The following is a 21,478-nucleotide window of genomic DNA, read 5'->3' as shown; positions in this document are numbered from 1 at the left end:
CCTGCATGTTGTGGGAGTTCTATAGAAGTCTATAGGACTACCCTGCACATTGTGGGAGTTCTATAGACGTCTATTTGACTACAGCTGCACGTTGTGGGAGTTCTATAGACGGTTTTAACTTGACAACAAAAACATTCTAAATTGAACCCCCGCTCACTTCCTGTTGCAGTGTTTGCTATGGACATAAAAGAAAAAAAACATTCAAGTGCAGGACTGACCATTCCATGAAAACCGTCTATACAGCTGAGCGACGAAAACAAAAGTAACGATGTCGAGTGAATATTTCTGCAGTTTGCCGAATGCTGAGAAAAAGGAAGTGCTGTGGGGTTGCGCTCTGGTGAAAACCGTCTATAGAAGTATATTATTGGACTAAATAATTTTATTTGATTGATAAATAAACTTAAATGTCCTATCATCATGCAAATTACATCAGCTTGTTACTTATGTCACCCTAAAAAAAGGTAAACTGTGCTATCATAAATCAGTCACTTTTTTCACAATGTTTGTGAAGCGAAAGTACAGTATGGTGGAAGGTAAGGGAGTTGTTGCCGGCGTGACAGATGGTTTGCCTTGTACACTTTGTACACTACACACATTTCCAAAGTCTACATTTCAACCATAAGTCATATTTAAATTGTTGTTGTTATTTGACCCTAAACCAAACCATAACCCTAATCCTAACCAAGTTGTTTTAGGGTGCTTTCTCACTGGCGCCCCGGTACCGTCCCCGAGCACACTACCCAAATTGACCCCAGTTTCGGAACGTTTGATGAGTGTGAACGTTGCGTTGCGTTCTGGAACCGTGACAGGATCCACTTGAAAAGGTGGTCTGGGGAGCGCTTTGGTGTGCCCGGGCACGGAACACTTGCAAGTGTGAAAGCCAACCGTTCCGAACCACATAGACAACACACGGGCGAGGATAAACTCCAGGCATAGTTGATGATGCAAGTGCACTCTTTTCCGTTTCCAAGCGCGGAAGAAATGTTGTAATGTGAAAGCTGACCAGCGGGGGAAAGGGGAATTGTTCCCGGGTACGGAACGGAACGAAAGCAATCGTTCCCAGTGAGAAAGCACCCTTAGTTGCCTAACCATAACCCAAGTGATGTTATTTGCCTTTTCAAATGTACATTGGAAACGCGCCAACATTTTCAAATTAACGGACGTTTCAAATGTACAGTGGAAATGCTCCTGTGGTTGGAGGAAATGTTGATATGCAACATATTTTTGGTTTACTTGCAGAAATGTAAAATGGCAACATTTTATTCTAGCGACTGGGTTGAGTTTGTCCCAGTTGCTAAATCCCCCATCCCTGTTTAGGGCAATGCTACGGGGAAACTCCAGTGCTGTGGAATGCCCACTGACTTCTGGGTAATGTAGTTAACCTATGTGTGTTGCAGGTGATTTTGTGTACTGATGGCAGCGCCAACATAGGACTGGGTGAGGTGGAACAAATTCCCTCCTCATTCGCCTCCTCCCCCCTTTCCTCTTATTTCTACAAACAGCTGGCTCTCCAGGCCACAGAGAGCGGGTGAGGACACACACACACACACACACACACACACACACACACACACACACACACAAGCGTATGATACACTTGAACTGGAGTTTTCTATGAGAATTCATTTCATAACTGCTCTACCAGTCATTTCTTGGGGTGGTGGTGGTGGTTGAGGGACCAAACCTGCTGTTGCGGGTGGTGGTGGAGCTCTCTCTCTCTCTCTCTCTCTCTCTTTACTCTGAACACAGCAGAATGAACATGAAAGAAATATGATGGGTAAACAAGTGGTGTTTATTGCCATGATGTTCAGGAATGCATTAATAACCATTTCTGATCAGAATGGCAGTGATTATAATGTATATCAAGAAACATTGACTCATCTCTTGTACTACTGTATACTTCTATCACCTGAGTGGGTCTCATTTTCTCACTGCTCTCAACTCACTTTTCTTCTTTTCTGAGGCTGCCCAGAAAACAGGTGAATGTCACTGCCACCCTTCCTCTTGCTCATGATGACTCTCTGTGCAGGAAAGCTGACTGTAATAAAACTCCTTGCAGTTTAACAAATGCTAAACATTGATATACTGTAATAAGAAAGTACAGCTATACAGCATACTATACCAATATAAATTGGGGGGGGGGGGGGGGGTAACTAGGATTTTAGACTCTGGAGACCCACTTAGCACTAAAACACTGATGAGTTGCACGAGTGACATCACTGATGACATCACAACAATTGCTCGAGTGACATCACTGATGACATCACGGTGCTCAAGTGACATCACTGATGACATCATCACTGATGACATCATCCCTGATGACATCACTGATGACATCACAATTGCCAAGAGACATCACTGATGACATCACAACACATTGCCAGCTACTACTGTCTACAATAAATTACACATGGGCTTTCTGACAATATAACGTAATAAAGATCTTAACGTTAGTTGAATACGCCCGTGAGCACCATTGTTGGTCGCTGGGTGAATGTGTGGCTAATTAACTTTCCAGAAGTGTGGAGATACAGGTAGGTCTCGCTATGCGAGACTTTACTTTCCAGGTAACTTAGCTATGATATTTAACGTTAGTGATGGTTCAGTTATTAGGATTACATTTGCTACAGTAATGATCATTTTGGATAGCGGTGCGTGTTTTTATGTATACTATTTTATTTGTATTTTATTAATGCTAGACATTTTGCACGCCTCGCACGCTCAATAGACGCTCCATGTTGTTGCTACAGGTTCAGGCTTGGTTGGCTGAGCTGTGAGAAGGAGTCATCCAATTTATAACCTTAGCAGCTAAGCATTTATGACATCAAGGATGATGCCACAATGTCTATGACATCATCAGTGATTTATGACATCATTGATGATGTCAACTCCTGGATTGGAGGCTGCCACTATTTAAGGAAAGGGTGAACAAGGGTGCTGACATCAACAGAAAGTATGGAGAACGCACACATGAAGGCCCCGGCAGAATGCCTGGCATACTTCGGGGTGAACGATACAATTGGCCTCACTCCTGACCAACTCAAGAAGAACCTGGGCAAGTATGGCTACAATGAGTTGCCTGCTGAGGAGGGTAAGAGCATCTGGGAGCTGATTGCTGAGCAGTTTGAGGACCTGCTTGTCAGGATTCTGCTCCTGGCTGCCTGCATCTCTTTTGTGCTGGCCTGGTTTGAGGAAGGCGAGGAGACTGTCACCGCCTTTGTGGAACCCTTCGTCATTCTGCTTATCCTCGTCCTTAACGCTGGTGTTGGAGTGTGGCAGGAGCGTAAGGCTGAGGATGCCATCGAAGCTCTCAAGGAGTACGAGCCTGAGATGGGCAAGGTTTACCGTTCTGACAGAAAGGGTGTGCAGATGATCAAGGCCAGACAAATTGTCCCTGGAGATATTGTGGAGGTGTTTGTTGGTGACAAAGTCCCCGCTGACATCAGGATTGTTTCCATCAAGTCCATCACCCTCCGTGTTGACGAGTCCATCCTTACTGGTGAGTCTGTCAGTGTGGTCAAGCACACTGCCTCTATCCCCGACGACAGAGCTGTCAACCAGGACAAGAAGAACATGCTTTTCTCTGGCACCAACATCGCCGCTGGTAAGGCCATTGGTGTGGTTGTGGCTACCGGAGGCAGCACTGAGATTGGCAAGATCCGTGACCAGATGGCTGCCACCGAGGTGGAGAAGACCCCTCTGCAGGCCAAGCTGGATGAGTTTGGCGCGCAGCTGTCTAAGGTTATCTCCCTGATCTGTGTTGCCGTCTGGGCCATCAACATTGGCCACTTCAACGACCCCGTCCATGGAGGATCATGGATCCGCGGCGCCATCTACTACTTCAAGATTGCCGTCGCCCTGGCTGTGGCTGCCATCCCTGAGGGTCTGCCCACTGTCATCACCACCTGCCTGGCCCTGGGCACCCACCGTATGGCCAAGAAGAATGCCATTGTCAGAAGCCTGCCCTCTGTGGAGACCCTGGGTTGCACCTCTGTCATCTGCTCTGACAAGACTGGCACCCTCACCACCAACCAGATGTGTGTGACCAAGATGTTCATCATCAAGACCGTTGACTATGCTGGCGACTATGTTGACATTGATGCTTTCGACATCTCTGGCTCCAAATACACCCCTGAGGGTGAAGTTTCCCAGGGAGGTTCCAAGATCAGCTGCAGTGCATACAACGGCCTTGTTGAGCTGGCTGCCATCTGCGCCCTGTGTAACGACTCGTCTCTGGACTACAATGAGACCAAGAAGATCTATGAGAAGGTCGGTGAGGCTACTGAGACTGCCCTGAGCTGCCTGGTTGAGAAGATGAATGTGTTCAACATCAACGTAAAGAATCTGAGCAAGATTGAGAGAGCCAACGCTTGCTGCACTGCTGTCAAGCAGCTGATGAAGAAGAACTTCACCCTGGAGTTCTCCTATGACAGGAGGTCCATGTCTGTCTACTGCACCCACGCTAAGGGCCATGGTGGCGCCAAGATGTTTGTGAAGGGTGCCCCTGAGGGTGTCATTGATAGGTGCGCATACGTCCGTATTGGCGACACCCGCGTGCCCCTGACCAACGCCATTAAGAAGAAGATCATGACTGCGATCGAGGACTGGTGTACCGGCCGTGACACACTGCGTTGCCTGGTTCTTGCCACCCGTGACTCCCCCCTGAAGGTCGAAGAGATGAACCTTGAGGACTCTACCAAGTTTGCGGACTACGAGACTGACCTGACCTTCGTTGGCTGCGTTGGTATGCTGGATCCCCCTCGTAAGGAGGTTACTGGCTCCATTGAGCTGTGCAGAGCTGCTGGAATCCGCGTCATCATGATCACTGGTGACAACAAGGGAACTGCCATTGCTATTTGCCGTCGTATTGGCATCTTCACTGAGGAGGAGGATGTGACTGGGAAGGCCTACACCGGTCGTGAATTTGACGATCTGCCCAGTCACGAGCAGCACGAGGCTGTGCTCAGGGCTTGCTGCTTCGCCCGTGTGGAGCCATCCCACAAGTCCAAGATTGTCGAGTTGCTGCAGGGTCATGATCACATTACTGCCATGACTGGTGATGGAGTGAACGATGCCCCCGCCCTGAAGAAAGCCGGAATTGGCATCGCCATGGGCTCTGGCACCGCCGTTGCCAAGTCTGCCTCTGAGATGGTCCTGGCTGATGACAACTTCTCTACCATTGTGGCTGCTGTTGAGGAGGGCAGAGCTATCTACAACAACATGAAGCAGTTCATCCGCTACCTCATCTCCTCCAACATTGGTGAGGTTGTCTGTATCTTCCTGACCGCTGCCCTGGGTCTGCCTGAGGCTCTGATCCCTGTCCAGCTGCTGTGGGTCAACCTGGTGACTGACGGTCTGCCCGCCACCGCCCTGGGCTTCAACCCCCCCGACCTGGACATCATGGGCAAGGGCCCCCGTTCCCCCAAGGAGCCCCTCATTTCCGGCTGGCTGTTCTTCAGATACATGGTTATTGGTGGATACGTCGGTGCCGCTACTGTTGCTGCTGCCGCCTGGTGGTTCATCTATGATGTAACTGGACCCGGAGTCACCTACCACCAGCTGTCCCACTTCATGCAGTGCAACAGTGAAAACGAGGAATTCGCAGGCATTGACTGCGAGATCTTTGGTGCTGCGGTCCCCATGACCATGGCCCTGACCGTACTGGTCACCATTGAGATGTGTAATGCCCTCAACAGCTTGTCTGAGAACCAGTCTCTGCTCCGTATGCCCCCATGGAGCAACTTCTGGCTGCTCGCTGCTGTGGCCATCTCCATGTCCCTCCACTTCATGATCATCTATGCTCCACTGCCCATGGTCTTCAAGCTGACTCACCTGTCAATGGAACAGTGGATGATGGTCCTGAAGCTTTCCTTCCCCGTCATCCTGATTGACGAGGTGCTGAAGTTCATCGCCCGTAACTATGTTGAGGTTTCAACATTGAAATAGAGATGTAGAAGTGGAGGATCTTAGAGGTGGAGTGAAGGAGGAGAAAAAGAGGACATGTGGAGGAAAGGAGAGCCAAGCATTTGCCAGAGCATGTGTAGCACAGACCTCTCAGATAAAGTAAAAGGCCACACATTGGACATCTTTAAACATAAAAAAAATAAATAGTACTGAATTATGTTGTGAATTTAGTAGACTCATTTGAAATTCAGTTATAAGCATACTGTAACATATACCATAAGAAGTATATAAAAAAAAAACTTTCCTCACGCACGGTCTGGCCCCATCTTACCTGTCTGACCTACTCCACCTCTACTCCACCTCTACACCCCCTCATGTGGACTCCGTTCCTTTGACACCGGACTTCTCGCCAACCCCGCACCAAAAGATCCACCCTTGGTGACAGAGCATTCTCTGCTGCTGTGAACCCCCTCCCACTCTCTATCCGTGACTCTGGCTCCATCAACCTTTTTCAAAAACAGACTTAAAACAGGGTTTTTAGTCCCCTATTTGTTGTTTTTTGTACTGCTTTTTATATTTTTATTGAATTTGGTACTATACAGTGAGTGTCCTTGAGTTTGAGAAAGGTGCTTTAAAAGAATCAAATGTATTATATTATTATGTATTACTAATAAAAAATAAAAAATAAACTTTAACCCAATGGCTCTGCATGAGTGACATTATTTGACATCAGTTCACTGGACACTGTCATTGACACATCATCACTCAATGATTTATGACATCACTGATGATGTCACCATTGACATGACAAAATCACTGATGACATCACAATTGCTCGTGTGACCTCACTTTTTGACATTTTGAGAATACAGTATATGATTACTGCCTTGTGCATGTTTATGAAGATCAAAATAGATGCTCTCTCTCCCTCTGTCTCTCTGTCTGTCTCTCTTTCTCTCCTTCACGCTCTCTCTGTGTCACTCTCTCTCTCTCTCTCAGTGTCATAATATCAGTGATGACCTTTGAGGGAACAGACTGTCGACTGGCTGAGGTTGGGAGACTGGCTGACACTACTGGGGGGAGGGTGAGACACACACACACGCATGCACGCACATACACGGTCAAAGGCACACATGAATGCAAACACGCGTCCTCATAAATCATGAAAATGTCATGAGAATGTGTTGCCCTTAATTGAGTCAGAGTAGAGTTGTCAAATGTGTCACCTCAGCTGTCAACATTATTGAACCCAGTGTCAGCCTGAACTGGCTCTGAAGTTCATGGGAACTAAGCCCAAAACAGATTACCTCATACGCATCGCATGAATAAGGTTGCCATGTGCCAGCGATGGTTGGCACACACACTGATTACAGACAGAGATAATATGTACTTTAATGTCTGTCTGTGCCAGGAATTCTTTTTAAAAATAGGTCATTTTTAGATTTTAAAGATTGGAAATTACCCAGTGATTATGACAAGCTGTTTTTGAAGACTTCATTTCAAAATTCTAGCTAAAATCCATAATTCAGCTTCAGCATTTTCCACAATATAGACAGAGGATTCCTCTCTGAAAGCAGATTGTGAAGGAAAATTACCCACATGTCTGTGTTTCGTGCAGCGCATTCGCACGGGATAAGCGAGATCTGTATTTTACTCGAATTTACTGACATCATCCCCTGTATATGATGTCAAGAAATCTAAGGATTGCATGTTGATGTAAGCGATCCCCAGGTAATACCAGTCCTGTGCCAGTAGGGCTTTTGGCTGGGTCAGTACTGTCTACTGGTGTCTTCCGCATTGCTGAAAGGAAATATCGGTTCCTCGTCAAGCTACGCTTGGCTCAATAAAGCTGAGGAAACTATGTGTGGCATGGCTGATGTGATGTGTGTGTGTTTGTGTGTGTGTGTGTGTGTGATGATGTGGTGTTGTGTGTGTGCCAGTGTCTGTGCGAGCAATGGGTGTGGTTCTTTTTGGTTGTGTTGGTTAACCGACTCACCGTATGAAGGGATACTTAGTCCCTCTTCCTAAGTGCATGTGCGTGGATCTCTCCGCATTTTTTTTATTATTATCTTGAAATAGATCAAGTGTGAGTGTTAATAGGTGGCTGTGATTGAACCGTCGGCATGTCTTATTGTTTTTCTGTTTTGTTTGCTTTGTTTTGGAATTAGTTAAGATGCCTTATTGTTTTTCTGTTTTGTTTGTTAATTCGTCATTAGTTAAGATGCCGTTTGACAACAATCGAAGTCACTGCGCTCGAGTGCAAACAAAGCTGAGAAGGAATCAAATAGCAATGATGACATCCTACAAGCAATCGAACGCATTTGGGAGAGAATCTCCCAAAAATAATACAAGTTAGGACACTTGCTGATAGCCGGTGCCATCAGAGAGAGAAGATGGAGCTTATTCGACTAGAACTTAAGGAAGACATTGTGGATTTATTCACCCGCATCTCTAACCAGGAGGCAATCATGGAAGAATCTCCCCCCAGAGTCTCTGTCAGACTCCGAGGTTGGTGAAGAATCTTCCCCCACACAGAGTCTCTGTCGGATTCCGAGGTTGGTGAAGAATCTTCCCCCACACAGAGTCTCTGTCAGACACCGACGTTGGTGAAGAATCTCCCCCCACAGAGTCTCTGTCAGACACCGACGTTGGTGAAGAATCTCCCCCCACAGAGTCTCTGTCGGACTCCGAGGTTGGTGAAGAATCTCCCCACACAGAGTATCTGTCAGACACCGACGTTGGTGAAGAATCTCCCCCCACAGAGTCTCTGTTGGACTCCGAGGTTGGTGAAGAATCTCCCCCCACAGAGTCTCTGTCGGATTCCGAGGTTGGTGAAGAATCTCCCCACACAGAGTATCTGTCAGACACCGACGTTGGTGAAGAATCTCCCCCCACAGAGTCTCTGTTGGACTCCGAGGTTGGTGAAGCATCTCCCCCCACAGAGTCTCTGTCGGACTCCGAGGTTGGTGAAGCATCTCCCCCCACAGAGTCTCTGTTGGACTCCGAGGTTGGTGAAGCATCTCCCCCCACAGAGTCTCTGTTGGACTCTGAGGGTGGTGAACTTGAGGAATGCTGAAAGTTTTAGAAAACGGGGGTCTTAGTGCGGCAGGTGAATCTGGTGGGGTAGGAGACATTGTGCTGAATGTGGTAATTAGACATCTCCTACACAAAGAAAATGAAGTCACTTTACAATCTGTGAAGAGCGAAATCTTCTGAACTGGTGGAATGCTCATATTTAATAATATGGACTGTCATTGTGAAACTCTTGAGGACTCTGTGGAAGGTATTCTGTGGATTAAATTGACTGCTAAACCCCACCTACATATAAGCCAAGTTCTCTCTGTGGCTGTCTGCTATCTACCCCCAGCCAACTCCACCAGGCAGGTGTATGCAGCAGACTTCTATGAGGACCTTCTGACAAATGTCTACAGATTCCAGAAATGTTTCTTCATAGTGGGTGACTTCAACAGCCGGTGTCAGGATTATATTGAGGGGGTGGACGTCACTATTCAACCTGGTCGTTCAAACAAAAAGGATTAAAATTGTCTGGTGGACAGAGAAACATTCATTGCTATGGGAGAAGGAATGAAGGAGAGAAGGAATGGATATCTTTCCCTCCTGGTCCTGTAAGGTGCGGACCAAAGCTGAAATGAGGAACACACAGAGGCGGCTCGACCGGTCCGTCAGCAGGAACCTATTCAAGAACTCCAGAGCACTGACCCAAGCGCCTTCTGGTTACATTACCAGCTTGGTGTTGGTAGCAAGCGCCACCACACCAGGTCCTTATGTCTGTCTGTCTGTCTGTCTGTCTGTGGAAAGATTTTGTCAACACGATAGCGTCACAACCGTGCAAGATACAGTCACGAAACTTTATAGGTGTGCAGCAGAGATCAGGCTGCTGAGATTTGTCGCGTAGCTATAGCCCCGCCCCCCTTAGCCCCGGTGTAGCATCATGCATGGTTGAGATCACAATGGAGGTTCGAAGTTCGAAAATGGGTGTGGTCCGATCAAGACGCCCCCACACACAAACACACACATCAACACCTCCACCCCACACACACACACACACACACACACACATACATACACATCATTCTGTGATATCCTCCAAAGCTCCTTTGTTAAAGCTTTAAAGTTTTAAAACCTCTGTTAACTGTTTTTGTGTGTTTTTATAAATTTACTTTCCAAAATTCCCAACTGTTTTGTTGTTTGTATAAACGATAAACGTGTCTTGTCTCTCACCCGCACAGATAAACATCGTCAACATCGGGACCGTGGCAACAGAGTTCCAGTCAGACATGGTGGACAACGTCCTAGCAACGGGAGTCACGGCAACGCTGCTAGCGCCTGATGGAGTGTGAGTAGCGATTGACACCAAAATACAGTTGAAGGAATACATCCAAATCATCCATACCCCCCTCCCCACGCACCTTATTCTGCTTAATTGTGCTTGGCCAATTCCCCCTGTGTGGAGAGCTGTAGACTAGCGCATGCTTCCTTCCATACATGTGAAGTCGCCAGGTGCTTCTTTTCACCTGACAGTGAAGGAGTTTCCCCAGCAGGGGAAAGCACGTTCGAAAAACACACCCCAGTTCCCCTCCCCATGACCAGAGGAAGCGCTAGTGCAGTGGCTTCCCACCCGCAGACACGGCCAATTGTGCCTGTGGATGCCCGACCAAGCTGGAGTTAACACGGGGGCTCGAACCTGCGACCCTCGTGTTGGTAGGCAGGGAATCCAACGCTGCACTACCCAGACGCCCACTTCTACTTGATTAAAAATGTACTCAGTGTAGTGATTTCTCCATCTCATTCTGGCTCTGCAGGTATTTTCCCTATGAGGACGACAGCCATCACAAGCTGGTCAGAGAGATCGGGAATGTGACAGAAGGGCTGGAGATCACCTTCCAGTTCGCTGTCAAACCAGAGAGTGTGGAGGGTAAGGTGGCACGCACACACACACACCCACACACACACACACACACACACACACACACACACAAGCACACAAGCACACGCACGCATGCACACACTCACACAGACAAACACACAGACCTCATATACAATTATGATTTATTAGATGAATTGATTCTGCCCTTTGGTTGTCGTATAACGTAATTTGTGGCCCATTTGATTGATAGAATAAGCTTCATAAATATCTTTTTTATTTGTTTGTGTGTTGTTGTCGTTGTTGGTGGTGGTGGTGTTTGTGTGTGTGCGCGTGCGCGTGCGCACACATGCTTGTGCGTGTGTGTGTGCGTGTGTGTGTGTGCGTGTGTGTAACAGGCTTCCTCCAGAGGGACAGACTTCCTTTCCAGCTCCAACTGAGCTTCAAGACCAGAGACCAACAGAGGGTCACACGCATCATTACTGAACAACGACCAGTTACAATCAGCAGGTATTCACCTTATTCTTTGCCCATACAAGGACGCTTCTGCATGATGTCATTTTGTAATCGTCTTTCCGGTTTTAGACACGGAAGTATATTACGCCTACCGTAGTCATTTTTAGACTTGCCAAAAAGCTGTTTTCAAGCAAAAAAAAAAAAACTTTTAAAGTTTTAATATTTTGCAGGTGAGAACGTAACATGTGACCAGTTTATCAGAATAACGCCTTGAGTTAGTTTATTTAACGAGCAGCGAGGACTGGGATCGCTGGCTGTGCTGGCCGGTCGGACTAGCTATCTGTCAAACCCTACTGTAGGCTACTGGCAGGGAGAAAACACTGTCGACGTGCTTTTGTAACTAACGTTAAATGCCGACCGGGTACAGCCATCAGCTCCTCGCAGCAGTAACGCTATGAACATGTAACTGAAGTTGGCCGCAGTGTAGCTTAATTCTGAATGTGGCCAAACTTCATTCATTATTATAGTGACATTTTGCTTTGAAATTGGCCGCCAACTAGCACTGAACCCGGAAGAACAAATACAATTGCATGTAACGTGGAAGAGAGAAAAAGTGGGCGTGGTGAATAAGGTGAATAGAGACAGTCCGCATGTCTGGGAACGCCCACAATAGACGCTGGGTTAGCCTGGGGGCGGGGTCAGGGTGGGGTAAATTCCCCCGTTCTATCCATTCAGCAAAGTTAGAATTTAGCTGATAGCCCAGCCCAGGCAGACACGATCGGGGATTTAACCACTGCAGTAAACGCACATCTCAGCAGATGTCTTGTGTTCTGCTCTAGAACCCCCAAACATGTAGTTTAGAGCCGCAGCACCGTCTTTTGTTGAGTCAGCCCATGAGATATATCGGCGGTTTTACCCCACTCGCGCGCCAGCCGTTTAACATTTTGTGGGCGTTCCCAGACATGCTCGTCTATGACGAGACGTGGCCTCAACCTATGTGATTGATTGATTGATTTTTCTTTCTGCAGCATAAACAATAACCTCTTGCAAAACTCATGGTTGAGCAGTGATGAGTCAACAAGCTACAAATCTACCAGAACAACATTCCAGTCTAGACACTTGCAAGCAAATGACCTGAGAATTACTATGTCTCACTCCCTCTCAGTCTGACTCACTCCAAAGAGCTGTGAACTGAAGGCTAATTGCTTGTTCCATTGCATCAGAGCATAACAAATCCACCATTTTGGCCTGAAGGAGACTACGGTAATGGCGCCAGTAACAGGTCCCGCCTACAAAGTGCCGTACAGAAGTACCTCTACCGAAATAACCTGTGTTCCTCCCGGTCATGTGTGTCTATGGTTCTGTGCTGTTTCCCATTGGAGCAAGGAGACATTTTCAGGCCAAAATGGTGTCAGCGCTGTTGTCAAAAAACCACCACGACTTCATCTCTTGGCTTCTACACTCTTTGCTCACTCTTCCTCTATCTCTCTAATCATGAGAAATAATGCAGATGATTTGCCGATCTCTCCCACAGTAAATACATGTAATATGGATGAAGCCTATCGTTGGTTTTTGGACTCTCACTTTGGAGCCCAGTCTAGCCTGTGGCCATCTTGGGGTCCGTGCCCAGCGCGCACAAGACAAGGGGTTTCCCAGAGCCCAAGTTTGGCCTGCTATTGGTCCATGATTGCCAAGCTGCGCGATCACTGGACAGGCGACCTCTCAATCACGGCCAAAACACAGTCTTTTCTATCATCTGTTTTACTCTAAACGGATGAGTTATATAAAGATTCCCTCCCCGTACAGTTGTTATGAAAGGGGAAATTAGCTATATCAGAGGTTCTCAAATGTTTTTCAGCCAAGGACCCCTTACAAGATAGGAAATCTACCGGGGACCCCCCTCATTCTGATTTGTGATTTTGGGCTAAGCTTAATTGTTTCCACGGTAACGTGCTTGACTTTTAAATTGATAGGTTTGTTAGATTAGAATATAATCCATGAACCATTTTAGATTTAAAGAATAAAATATTTTCGTTGAACTATGAAGCTTTTGCAAAAAGAAAAAGTGTTTATTTTTATTTTCCTGAAAACTTTTCGCGGACACCCTTGCAAAGTGCCATGGAACCCTGGGGGTCCCCGGACCCCCATTTGAGAACCAATGAGCTATATAGGCCAAAACCGTGTTTTGGACCAGGCTGTAAACATGCTTAATCCTGTTACAAAGTGGGGCATTTTAACATGGGGGTAAACGGGAACAACTCCCTTTTTGGTCCAGCCTCAAGTGGCCATTCGAGGAACTACAACTTTCAGTATCACTTCCGCGGGTTCCTCTTCCAATTGGCCAAGCTAGCCCACTGATTTCTTGTCATTTCCCCCCTCTACCTTCCTCCCTCTCCAGTCAGGTCTGTCCTGCTAGTCTGAACATGGTGGTGCTGGGTGTCCACTGTGCCCAGCTGTGTGCCAGGTTAACTATGGAGGGCCGGGTGCAGGAGGCACAGAGGCAACTGAAAGCACAGCAGGACCTGCTCAAAGACATCAGGTAGGACGTGTTCACCTGCTCAAAGACATCAGGTAGGACTTGTTCACCTGCTCAAAGACATCAGGTAGGACTTGTTCACCTGCTCAGTGTGCCCCCCCTAGGTGGCCGCAGGCACCCACATATGCCCACATATGCCCTCTCCTTTTCACAACTGAAAAAAGACGCTGGAGCTCAGCAAAAGAAGCTATATGGACACAGGGCCTTGCCTTTCACACCGGAGGGCCATGTGCAAACTCCAGGGTTTCTAAACTGCAAGGCATGTTTCGGTTATTTTAGCCGAACCCTAACCATAGTCCTAACCTGAACCAAGTTGTTTTGCTTGCCTAAACATAACCAAAGTTGTTAAAAGTTGGTTTATTTTAGTTTAAGATTGGAAAGGCAGCGGGGTTTTCAAATTAACTGACGTTTTGTTTCAAATTTACGTTGAGATTTTACGTATCCTTGGTGTATGTATGTAATGTACAATGCCGTCATTTTATTCTGGCGATTGGGCTGGACACACCATGGCTGCACAGAAACGCTCTGTAATGGTAGTTGAAGTGCATTGTGATGCATTATAAACAGATGACTCTATAAGCCTATTGGAAGCATCAGGAAATTACCTTTCATTTCATGTAGCTGAAGTCACTAGCCGCTTTCACACACAGATCGCGCAGAATTGCAGTTCAGAAGGCCCGCAAAGCCGGCAGCCTCGCCACAGAAATTGCTTTCACACACAGCCAAGCAGCACCGCCACATTCCCGTCTTGGGGTGTGCTTTCAGGTGACAGCCACCGCTCCCGGATTGAAAGGCGAGCGGAGGCATTTCCACCCAGCTCCTCCTAGACCAAATGAATATTTTCATCGGGTAGTGTAGCCTAGGCTACTGTATGATGAACGAATTCTGCCAATTTGGCTCAAACGTCGACATGGGCGCAAGGATGAAAGGATTACATTTTGGTGATCAAAGGTCAAGGTCACTGTGACCTCTCCAACGCCATTTTCAAGCTTGTTAACGCCATATCTCAGGAATGCCTTGACGGAATTTCATCAAATTTGCCTCAAACATTAACTTGGCCTCAAGGATGAACTGATTACATTTTGGTGGTCAAACTTCAAGGTCACTGTGACCTCACGAACGCCATTCCCAAGTTGGTTAACGCAATATCTCAAGAACGGCTTGATCGAATTTCTTCTGATTTGGCTCAAACATCGACTTGGGCGCAAGGATGAACTGATTCCATTTTGGTTATCAAAGGTCAAGGTCACTGTGACCTCTCGAATGCCATTTTCAAGCTTGTTAACGTGATATCTCAGGAATGAATGTCTTTATGGAATTTCTTCGAATTTGCCTCAAGCGTCCACTTGGACTCAAGGATGAACTGATTACATTTTGGTGGTCAAAGTTCAAGGTCACTGTGACCTCACACACCCAATTTCCAAGCTCTGTAACCCAACATCTCAGGAGCGCCTTGACGGAATTTCTTCCAATTTGCCTCAAATGGCGATTTGGACTCAAGAATGAACTAATGGCGGAGGCATAAGTCCGCGTTGCGGTCGTTCTAGTTTATGAATGAGCTGACCATTCGCACCCTTCCGGCTTGCCGCTCCTACGCTTTCAGGTGGAGGTGGGTTGCAGGGTAACCCGGCGCTGTGACTAGGTCCACTGGCGGAACAAAAGGCGTACAACAATTACCCACCGACCCGCGTTCACAACTTTCACATCGGGAGGCGCGGATCTCATTTTCCGTGCATTTTAGGGCTTTCAAGGCCGGTGTGAAAGCGGCTACTGCTTCTGCTTGCCTCAAAAGGGGGAAAACAAGGAAAAATTGATTGACTTTAACGACTTAGTCGATGAGAAAAATGCATGTCACATGTGAATAATGATGTGTATAATATGTCAAAATCTGAAAGTGTGTGTTTTGATGGTATTAATGGCAACATTCTTCCTCCCTCTGACACCCTCCACCCTTCACTCCCCACAGGAAGCAGAGGCCTATTCATAAGGAGGAGAGTATCTATGGCAACTGGATGGATTCCATGACGACCATCTGCGACAACCTCACCACAGAATCCCTGGTAATCAATCAGCTGATCAGTGCATGGGGAAACTGATCGATATGCAGTCATCTTTCTTTTAATTGTGAACATAGAAAACAGACTTTTTGGTCTGGCAAAATGAAACTCTCTCTCTCTCTCTCTCTCACACTCACACACACACACACACACACGCACAAACACACAAACACACACACATGTGTATTGTACATACACACAGGTTCTCTTACTTGCCCTTTTCCTGAAACTTCATGGAAGCCAGGGAAGATCGATCGATCTATCCATCCATCTATCTATCTATCTATCTATCTATCTATCTATCTATCTATCTATCTATCTAGCTATCTATCTATCTATCTATCTATCTATCTATTTATCTATCTATCTATCTATCTATCTAGATATATTATTATCTAACTTATAAAAGGGAGCAAGTGGGCAATGTTTGTCTGTCTGTTTCAATTTTTGTCCCATTAATGGTGTCATAGACATTGTGACATCACTGATGATGTCATAAGCTTTGTGACATCATCAGTGATGTCTTAAGAGTAATTGTGATGTCATCAGTGATGCGAAATTGGGCATTCACAATGTCTATGACATCATCAGTAATGTTAGTTAGTTAGTTAGTTAGTTAGTTTATTTCGGTTCATTCAACAAAACATGACAATACACACATACAATGAGTTGTGACAAAGGTGTAGGCTGAAGCCGCAGCTTATTTTGCCTACCCTAAGTAAATAAAAGAAAATTACAAAAACAAAACAAGTTAACGCAGTTTCAATCATGGTATTTAACTAAACTGCAGACAGAATTTTAGAAAGAAATTTACAGATGATCGTGTTCGTATATAATACATACACATTAATTTTTACATATAATATATACATATAATTCAATATACCATATATACACCATATTAGACAAGTCAATGCAGTTGTTACAGGTTAGTAACAAATGCATTGGTCCTTGTTTATTTTATTTGGTTTTGGTTCATCATTATACAATATTGTCTTCGATTTTATTGGTGGTTGGATTAGTTGTGACATCAGTGATGCCATCAGTGACATCATTATTGACAATGGTCACTGATGACATCACTGATGATGTCACAATGTCTATGGCATCATCAGTCATGTCATCAGTGACATCATTATTCACCAAAATCATCTTATGACATCACTGATGATGTCATAGGCACTGATGATGTCATAGGCATTGTGACATCATCAGTGATGTCATAGACATTGCGACATCATCAGTGACAGTGATGTCATCAGGGATGCGAAGTTGAGTGATTGTGCGCTGCACATGCCAATAGAGCAGGCGAGCTGCGTGCAGCGAGCCCGAAGGGGCCAATACCCTAGTTTGTTTGAAGAAGACAGACACTCCCTACAGACAGACACATGTGTTCCTTCCCCCTGCAGGCTCTCTCTGACAAGGCGGCTATGGTGGTGTACCAGATGAAGAGAGCCAGCAGTGTCAACAGCAACAACGACAAAGACGCAGCTCCGAGCCAGAGGCCCATCAGGAAGAAACAGGCCCTCATGGAGGCGCTCATGTAAAGAATAATAGGAGATATGGAGACTTTTTTCTTCTCAGTGAGAAGAGAACGTACCCTACAGCAGCGAGTCTCAACCTTTTTCCTATCAAGGACCCCTGATGTAGTAGTCCACATGAGGACCACGGACCCACATTTCATGACTTTGTTGTCTCTCAGTCGGACCCAAATCTGAGATTATTATATAGTGTCAAATATGATTTTGTCCATAACTCTGTGACATGTACAGTAGGTAGAGGGAACAGTTAAACTATGAGCAAAATATTAATTACCGGTATTCTACATTCTGTAACAGTGTTTAACAGTTTAACATTTTATCAATTTGCTGGGGACCCCCTGGAACTCCCTCAAGGACCCCTAGTGGTACGCAAATCACTAGCCTAGAGATTTAAATCACTAGCCTACAGTATAGAGATTTAAATCACTCGCCAGTATAGAGATTTTGCAGTGACAAAATCACACATTTCTTAGCAACCATGTATAGAGCCATCATGGAGGTCTGGAGAGCTGGCTGTATGGGAATAATGTCTAATATACAACAACCAGACTAGAAAAAGAGATACTATATCTGAAATGTATTTTGTGACTGTAGATCCATTCTGTAATAAGTCAAAGTAAATAGTCTGATAAGTCTGATACTATGACACAGTAAACTATCTTAGCTCTGACTAGCTCTTGTCCCTCGGTCCTAATCTCTATTTCAAATCAGTCCAAGTTGTAGTTTGAGAAGAGTCAGCTCAACCCGAACTACTGTTGGTTTTTTGCTTCATGAGCTAGCTACTGTATCATGCTCATTTAGCAAAGTAAATAATGTTAATGTTAACATTCAACTGCTAGCCAATAATTCTAGTTTCTATTAGATAGGTGTGTGTGCACATCAGATGAGGTGGGCACGGTGGCACACAGAAAGAAGGTCCTGGGTTCGATTCCCGCCTGGGACGCTGTGGGCGCTGAGCGTGTGTCCCCATCCCCATGTCCTCAGTGCCTATACGGCCCAGGTGGGCTCGTCAAAAGGGCCTTTCTGTGTGGAGTTAGCATGTTCTTCCCGTGCTCCCCCGGGGTTTCCTCCAGATAAGAACGCCCACTAAAAACATGCAAAAAAAGCAAGAAGATAGTGATGGCTAGCTGACCAGATAGCCTGCTCTACAAGCTGATGTCTAAACACAAGATCAAGTAGATGGATCAGTGATGAAATGATCAGTCCCAGTCAAAAATAGCACAGTTGCATTTAGAAATACAACCTGCTTTTTTTTGTCATTGCTGCGGAAGAGCTGAGGACCTGGCCGATGGTATAGGCCTACATTGCTGAATCTAATCAGGAGTGAACTCCTCTCCACCCTGAGAGGAAGCCTCCACCTGGAGTAGGTTCTGTATGTCCTGTGGAGGGAGTGTGTGAAGGAGCTCTCTCCACCCTGAGAGGAAGCCTCCACCTGCAGTAGGTTGAGGTTCTGTCCATCCTGTGGAGGGAGTGTGTGAACTCTCTCCACCCTGAGAGGAAGCCTCCACCTGCAGTAGGTTCTGTATGTCCTGTGGAGGGAGTGTGTGAAGGAGCTCTCTCCACCCTGAGAGGAAGCCTCCACCTGGAGTAGGTTGAGGTTCTGTCCATCCTGTGGAGGGAGTGTGTGAAGGAGCTCTCTCCACCCTGAAAGGAAGCCTCCACCTGCGGTAGGTTCTGTATGTCCTGTGGAGGGAAACATGCACAGAATGAAAGTTAACAAGGACAAGGAGTGAACAGCATCGCACCTTTGCCATCTTGTCTGTGTATGTCAACAGTTTGAATAAAATATACTTTAAGAGTAGAGATTAAACTAACTAAGATTTGTAGATAATTTATCTCCTGTTATTTCTTTTTTGCGTTTACTTTTCATCGCTTTGCTTGACCCCCCCCATTTTCCTGTCATGTGCTTCTTGCTTTGTTGTGCGGTGGTCCTTCTATGTGTGCTTTCCATATTCATGAGTTTTTTGCACAGTTACGGTGTGGATAATCGAAATGAACCGAGCGTATAATGTTGCTCAGTAGAGATACTTTTCCATGTCTTCCTCGGCAGTGGAAAACAGGTTTGGAGAGGTCAGCCTCTCTCACATGGCTGGAGGCTGAAATATGAGAATCTCTGCTTTGTGCTCCTCCCTTTTGTCTAGATGTCAGAGCCAGCTCGTTAACATTTTCTGTGCGAGCTCCCAATTCGTCACGACCTGACTGAAGTCATGACAAAATAGGGAACACAGACCGATGCAAATAATGAGCAAATTATTATTTATTTATTATTTATAGTAAAGAGTATAACAGTGAACACAAAATGAAGTAAGGATGCAATGAGATGTGTTCATCATCTGGGGATAGACAACCATGTTGTCTTCAACTTCCCAAAGAAATTTAACTCTGAATGAATTATTAGTGTTAATCTTTTGGCCTTAAATCATTTTGATGTGGCGGTAGTATACCTGTAGTTGTCGATACTGACCACAACCCACTGGCGTTTCTTAACTCCTTGCAGTGTCCCAATCAGAGAGGAAATTAGGTGGTCACTGTTTTTGCAGTCTTACTGATAACGGTGAATTGAGTTCCTCTTTTTGGTTCTCCTCTTGCCTCTTCCTAGCCTCTGAAACTGCTTCCAATTCACCTTATGTAGAAGAGACAGTCTGGCTTCAGAGACTAACAGGAAGTGTAAACCGAATCTCAAGTTCTGATTGTGTTTACACTTCCTGCTGTGACTCATAAACCTGAGTCTGACTCATGTGAGTCAAACTAAGTTTGACCAGGTGAGTCAGACTAGTTTGAGCCATGGATGTATTAAAATAACTGGATAGGGGATGAGCCACGCCCACCCATGCATTCAGACGGAGGCTGCTCACTGGCGCATGAAGCCATCATGGGGGGGGGTTTCTTCCTGGTTTTACTTCCTGACCATGCGGCCCAAGGGTAAGTGCGCATGTGTGCCATGACGTATTCCATGACGTCTCCCACCCATGGATGTATTAAAAGAAGAAAATATACCCGTATACGGCTCTTAGTGGCTTCTGAATAAAAAATTACCCATACAAAAAATATTTGATAATTAAAAAAGTCGTTTTATACTTTGAGTGACACCCGGAAAAAAATTCCCCTGCAGCTGCCGGGGTCCCCATGCAAGTGGATGGGAATTTTCCTTTCTGGGCTGCATGGCGTCACGTGACTTGCAATACAGAGGTTCGCCACCATGTTCAAATGGCTTCACAGCCCAGCCCTATTCCTGGGGGCTTGGTTTGAGCAGGTAAAACAGCCGGCATTTTGAACAGGAAGTCGTGACACTATAGACGGGTTTCTTGTATACAAACATTAATGGGTGCGTCTTTAATGTCTGTCTCTGTCTGACGTGATCTCTGCTCGTTTGAGATGAGCAAGTTCTGCGCAGATTCGACCAACGCCCAGTTGCCCCGTTGCATGATGGTTAGAAAAGTTGTCTGACATATTAGAGGGCGTGGACTGGCGCAGTCCCGATTTTCGTGTCGGCGCTACACGCGGCCTTAAGCATTATGACCACGCCTTTTAAGCGTAGAATTATTCTCAAGTGCTCATTGGAGAAGTGCAGTAAACGAATCACAATGTCCCTTTCATGTTCCATTCCACGGAGCGATCCAATCCGGTCAGAAAAGCCCGACCAAAGCGCTCTGAGCTCCCCCCCCTCCCTCTTTCATCCCCGTCTGTCTCCATATATATTATTCCTTATTATTATGCTTCTCAAACCAATCTCACTGCAGTTTAAATACAGCAAGCATGTAAATACGCTACCCTATAGCAAGATCAAAGTGAAAAGAATGTTCAAAACGCATCGGCTAGAAAAATATAGCCTATCCCTGGATGTCATGATGAGATTAGATTGGTGAAAGTTTGGGCAGAATGATATTGTTTTCTCTCGCTACCTTTTCTTCTCCCCCATTGCACAGGTAGGATGATGCAACAGCTTCTGAAAGACAGGGGCTCAAAACTAGTGTATAACAACTTTTTTTTCATCGGTCATTGTGCCTGTCTGACGTGCGAGAGAGAGGGAGTGAGAGGGAGAGAGAGTGAGATGGCAGAGGAGAGCTGCGCGTAATTACGCACAAATCCCCAGCGCACT

General features: G+C 46.0%; 1 protein-coding gene and 1 pseudogene across 3 annotated transcripts in view; both read left to right on the top strand.

The window, feature by feature from the left end:
• LOC310779758 (circularly permutated Ras protein 1) overlaps positions 1–19,148 on the top strand; it is a 52,203-nt gene extending 33,055 nt beyond the window's left edge. For both annotated transcript variants that reach the window (XM_083640250.1, XM_083640249.1), the window contains exons 12-19: positions 1,398–1,528; positions 6,904–6,988; positions 10,155–10,261; positions 10,728–10,840; positions 11,188–11,299; positions 13,644–13,784; positions 15,748–15,841; positions 17,248–19,148. In XM_083640250.1, coding sequence (XP_083496376.1) covers positions 1,398–1,528; positions 6,904–6,988; positions 10,155–10,261; positions 10,728–10,840; positions 11,188–11,299; positions 13,644–13,784; positions 15,748–15,841; positions 17,248–17,385 — 921 coding nt within the window. In that variant the 3' untranslated portion in view covers positions 17,386–19,148. The remainder of the gene's footprint in view (positions 1–1,397; positions 1,529–6,903; positions 6,989–10,154; positions 10,262–10,727; positions 10,841–11,187; positions 11,300–13,643; positions 13,785–15,747; positions 15,842–17,247) is intronic.
• Positions 2,956–5,946, top strand: LOC310779757 (sarcoplasmic/endoplasmic reticulum calcium ATPase 1 pseudogene; annotated as a pseudogene). The gene has a single exon. The product of its transcript is annotated as a sarcoplasmic/endoplasmic reticulum calcium ATPase 1 pseudogene (transcript).
• Positions 19,149–21,478: the final 2,330 nt, after the last annotated feature.

The sequence above is a fragment of the Poromitra crassiceps genome (genome assembly GCF_964638095.1).
Source record: "Poromitra crassiceps genome assembly, chromosome: 7".
NCBI classification, from domain to species: domain Eukaryota; kingdom Metazoa; phylum Chordata; class Actinopteri; order Beryciformes; family Melamphaidae; genus Poromitra; species Poromitra crassiceps.
Note: the sequence above shows the minus strand (reverse complement) of the source record. Positions and strands in the feature narration are given on the sequence as shown.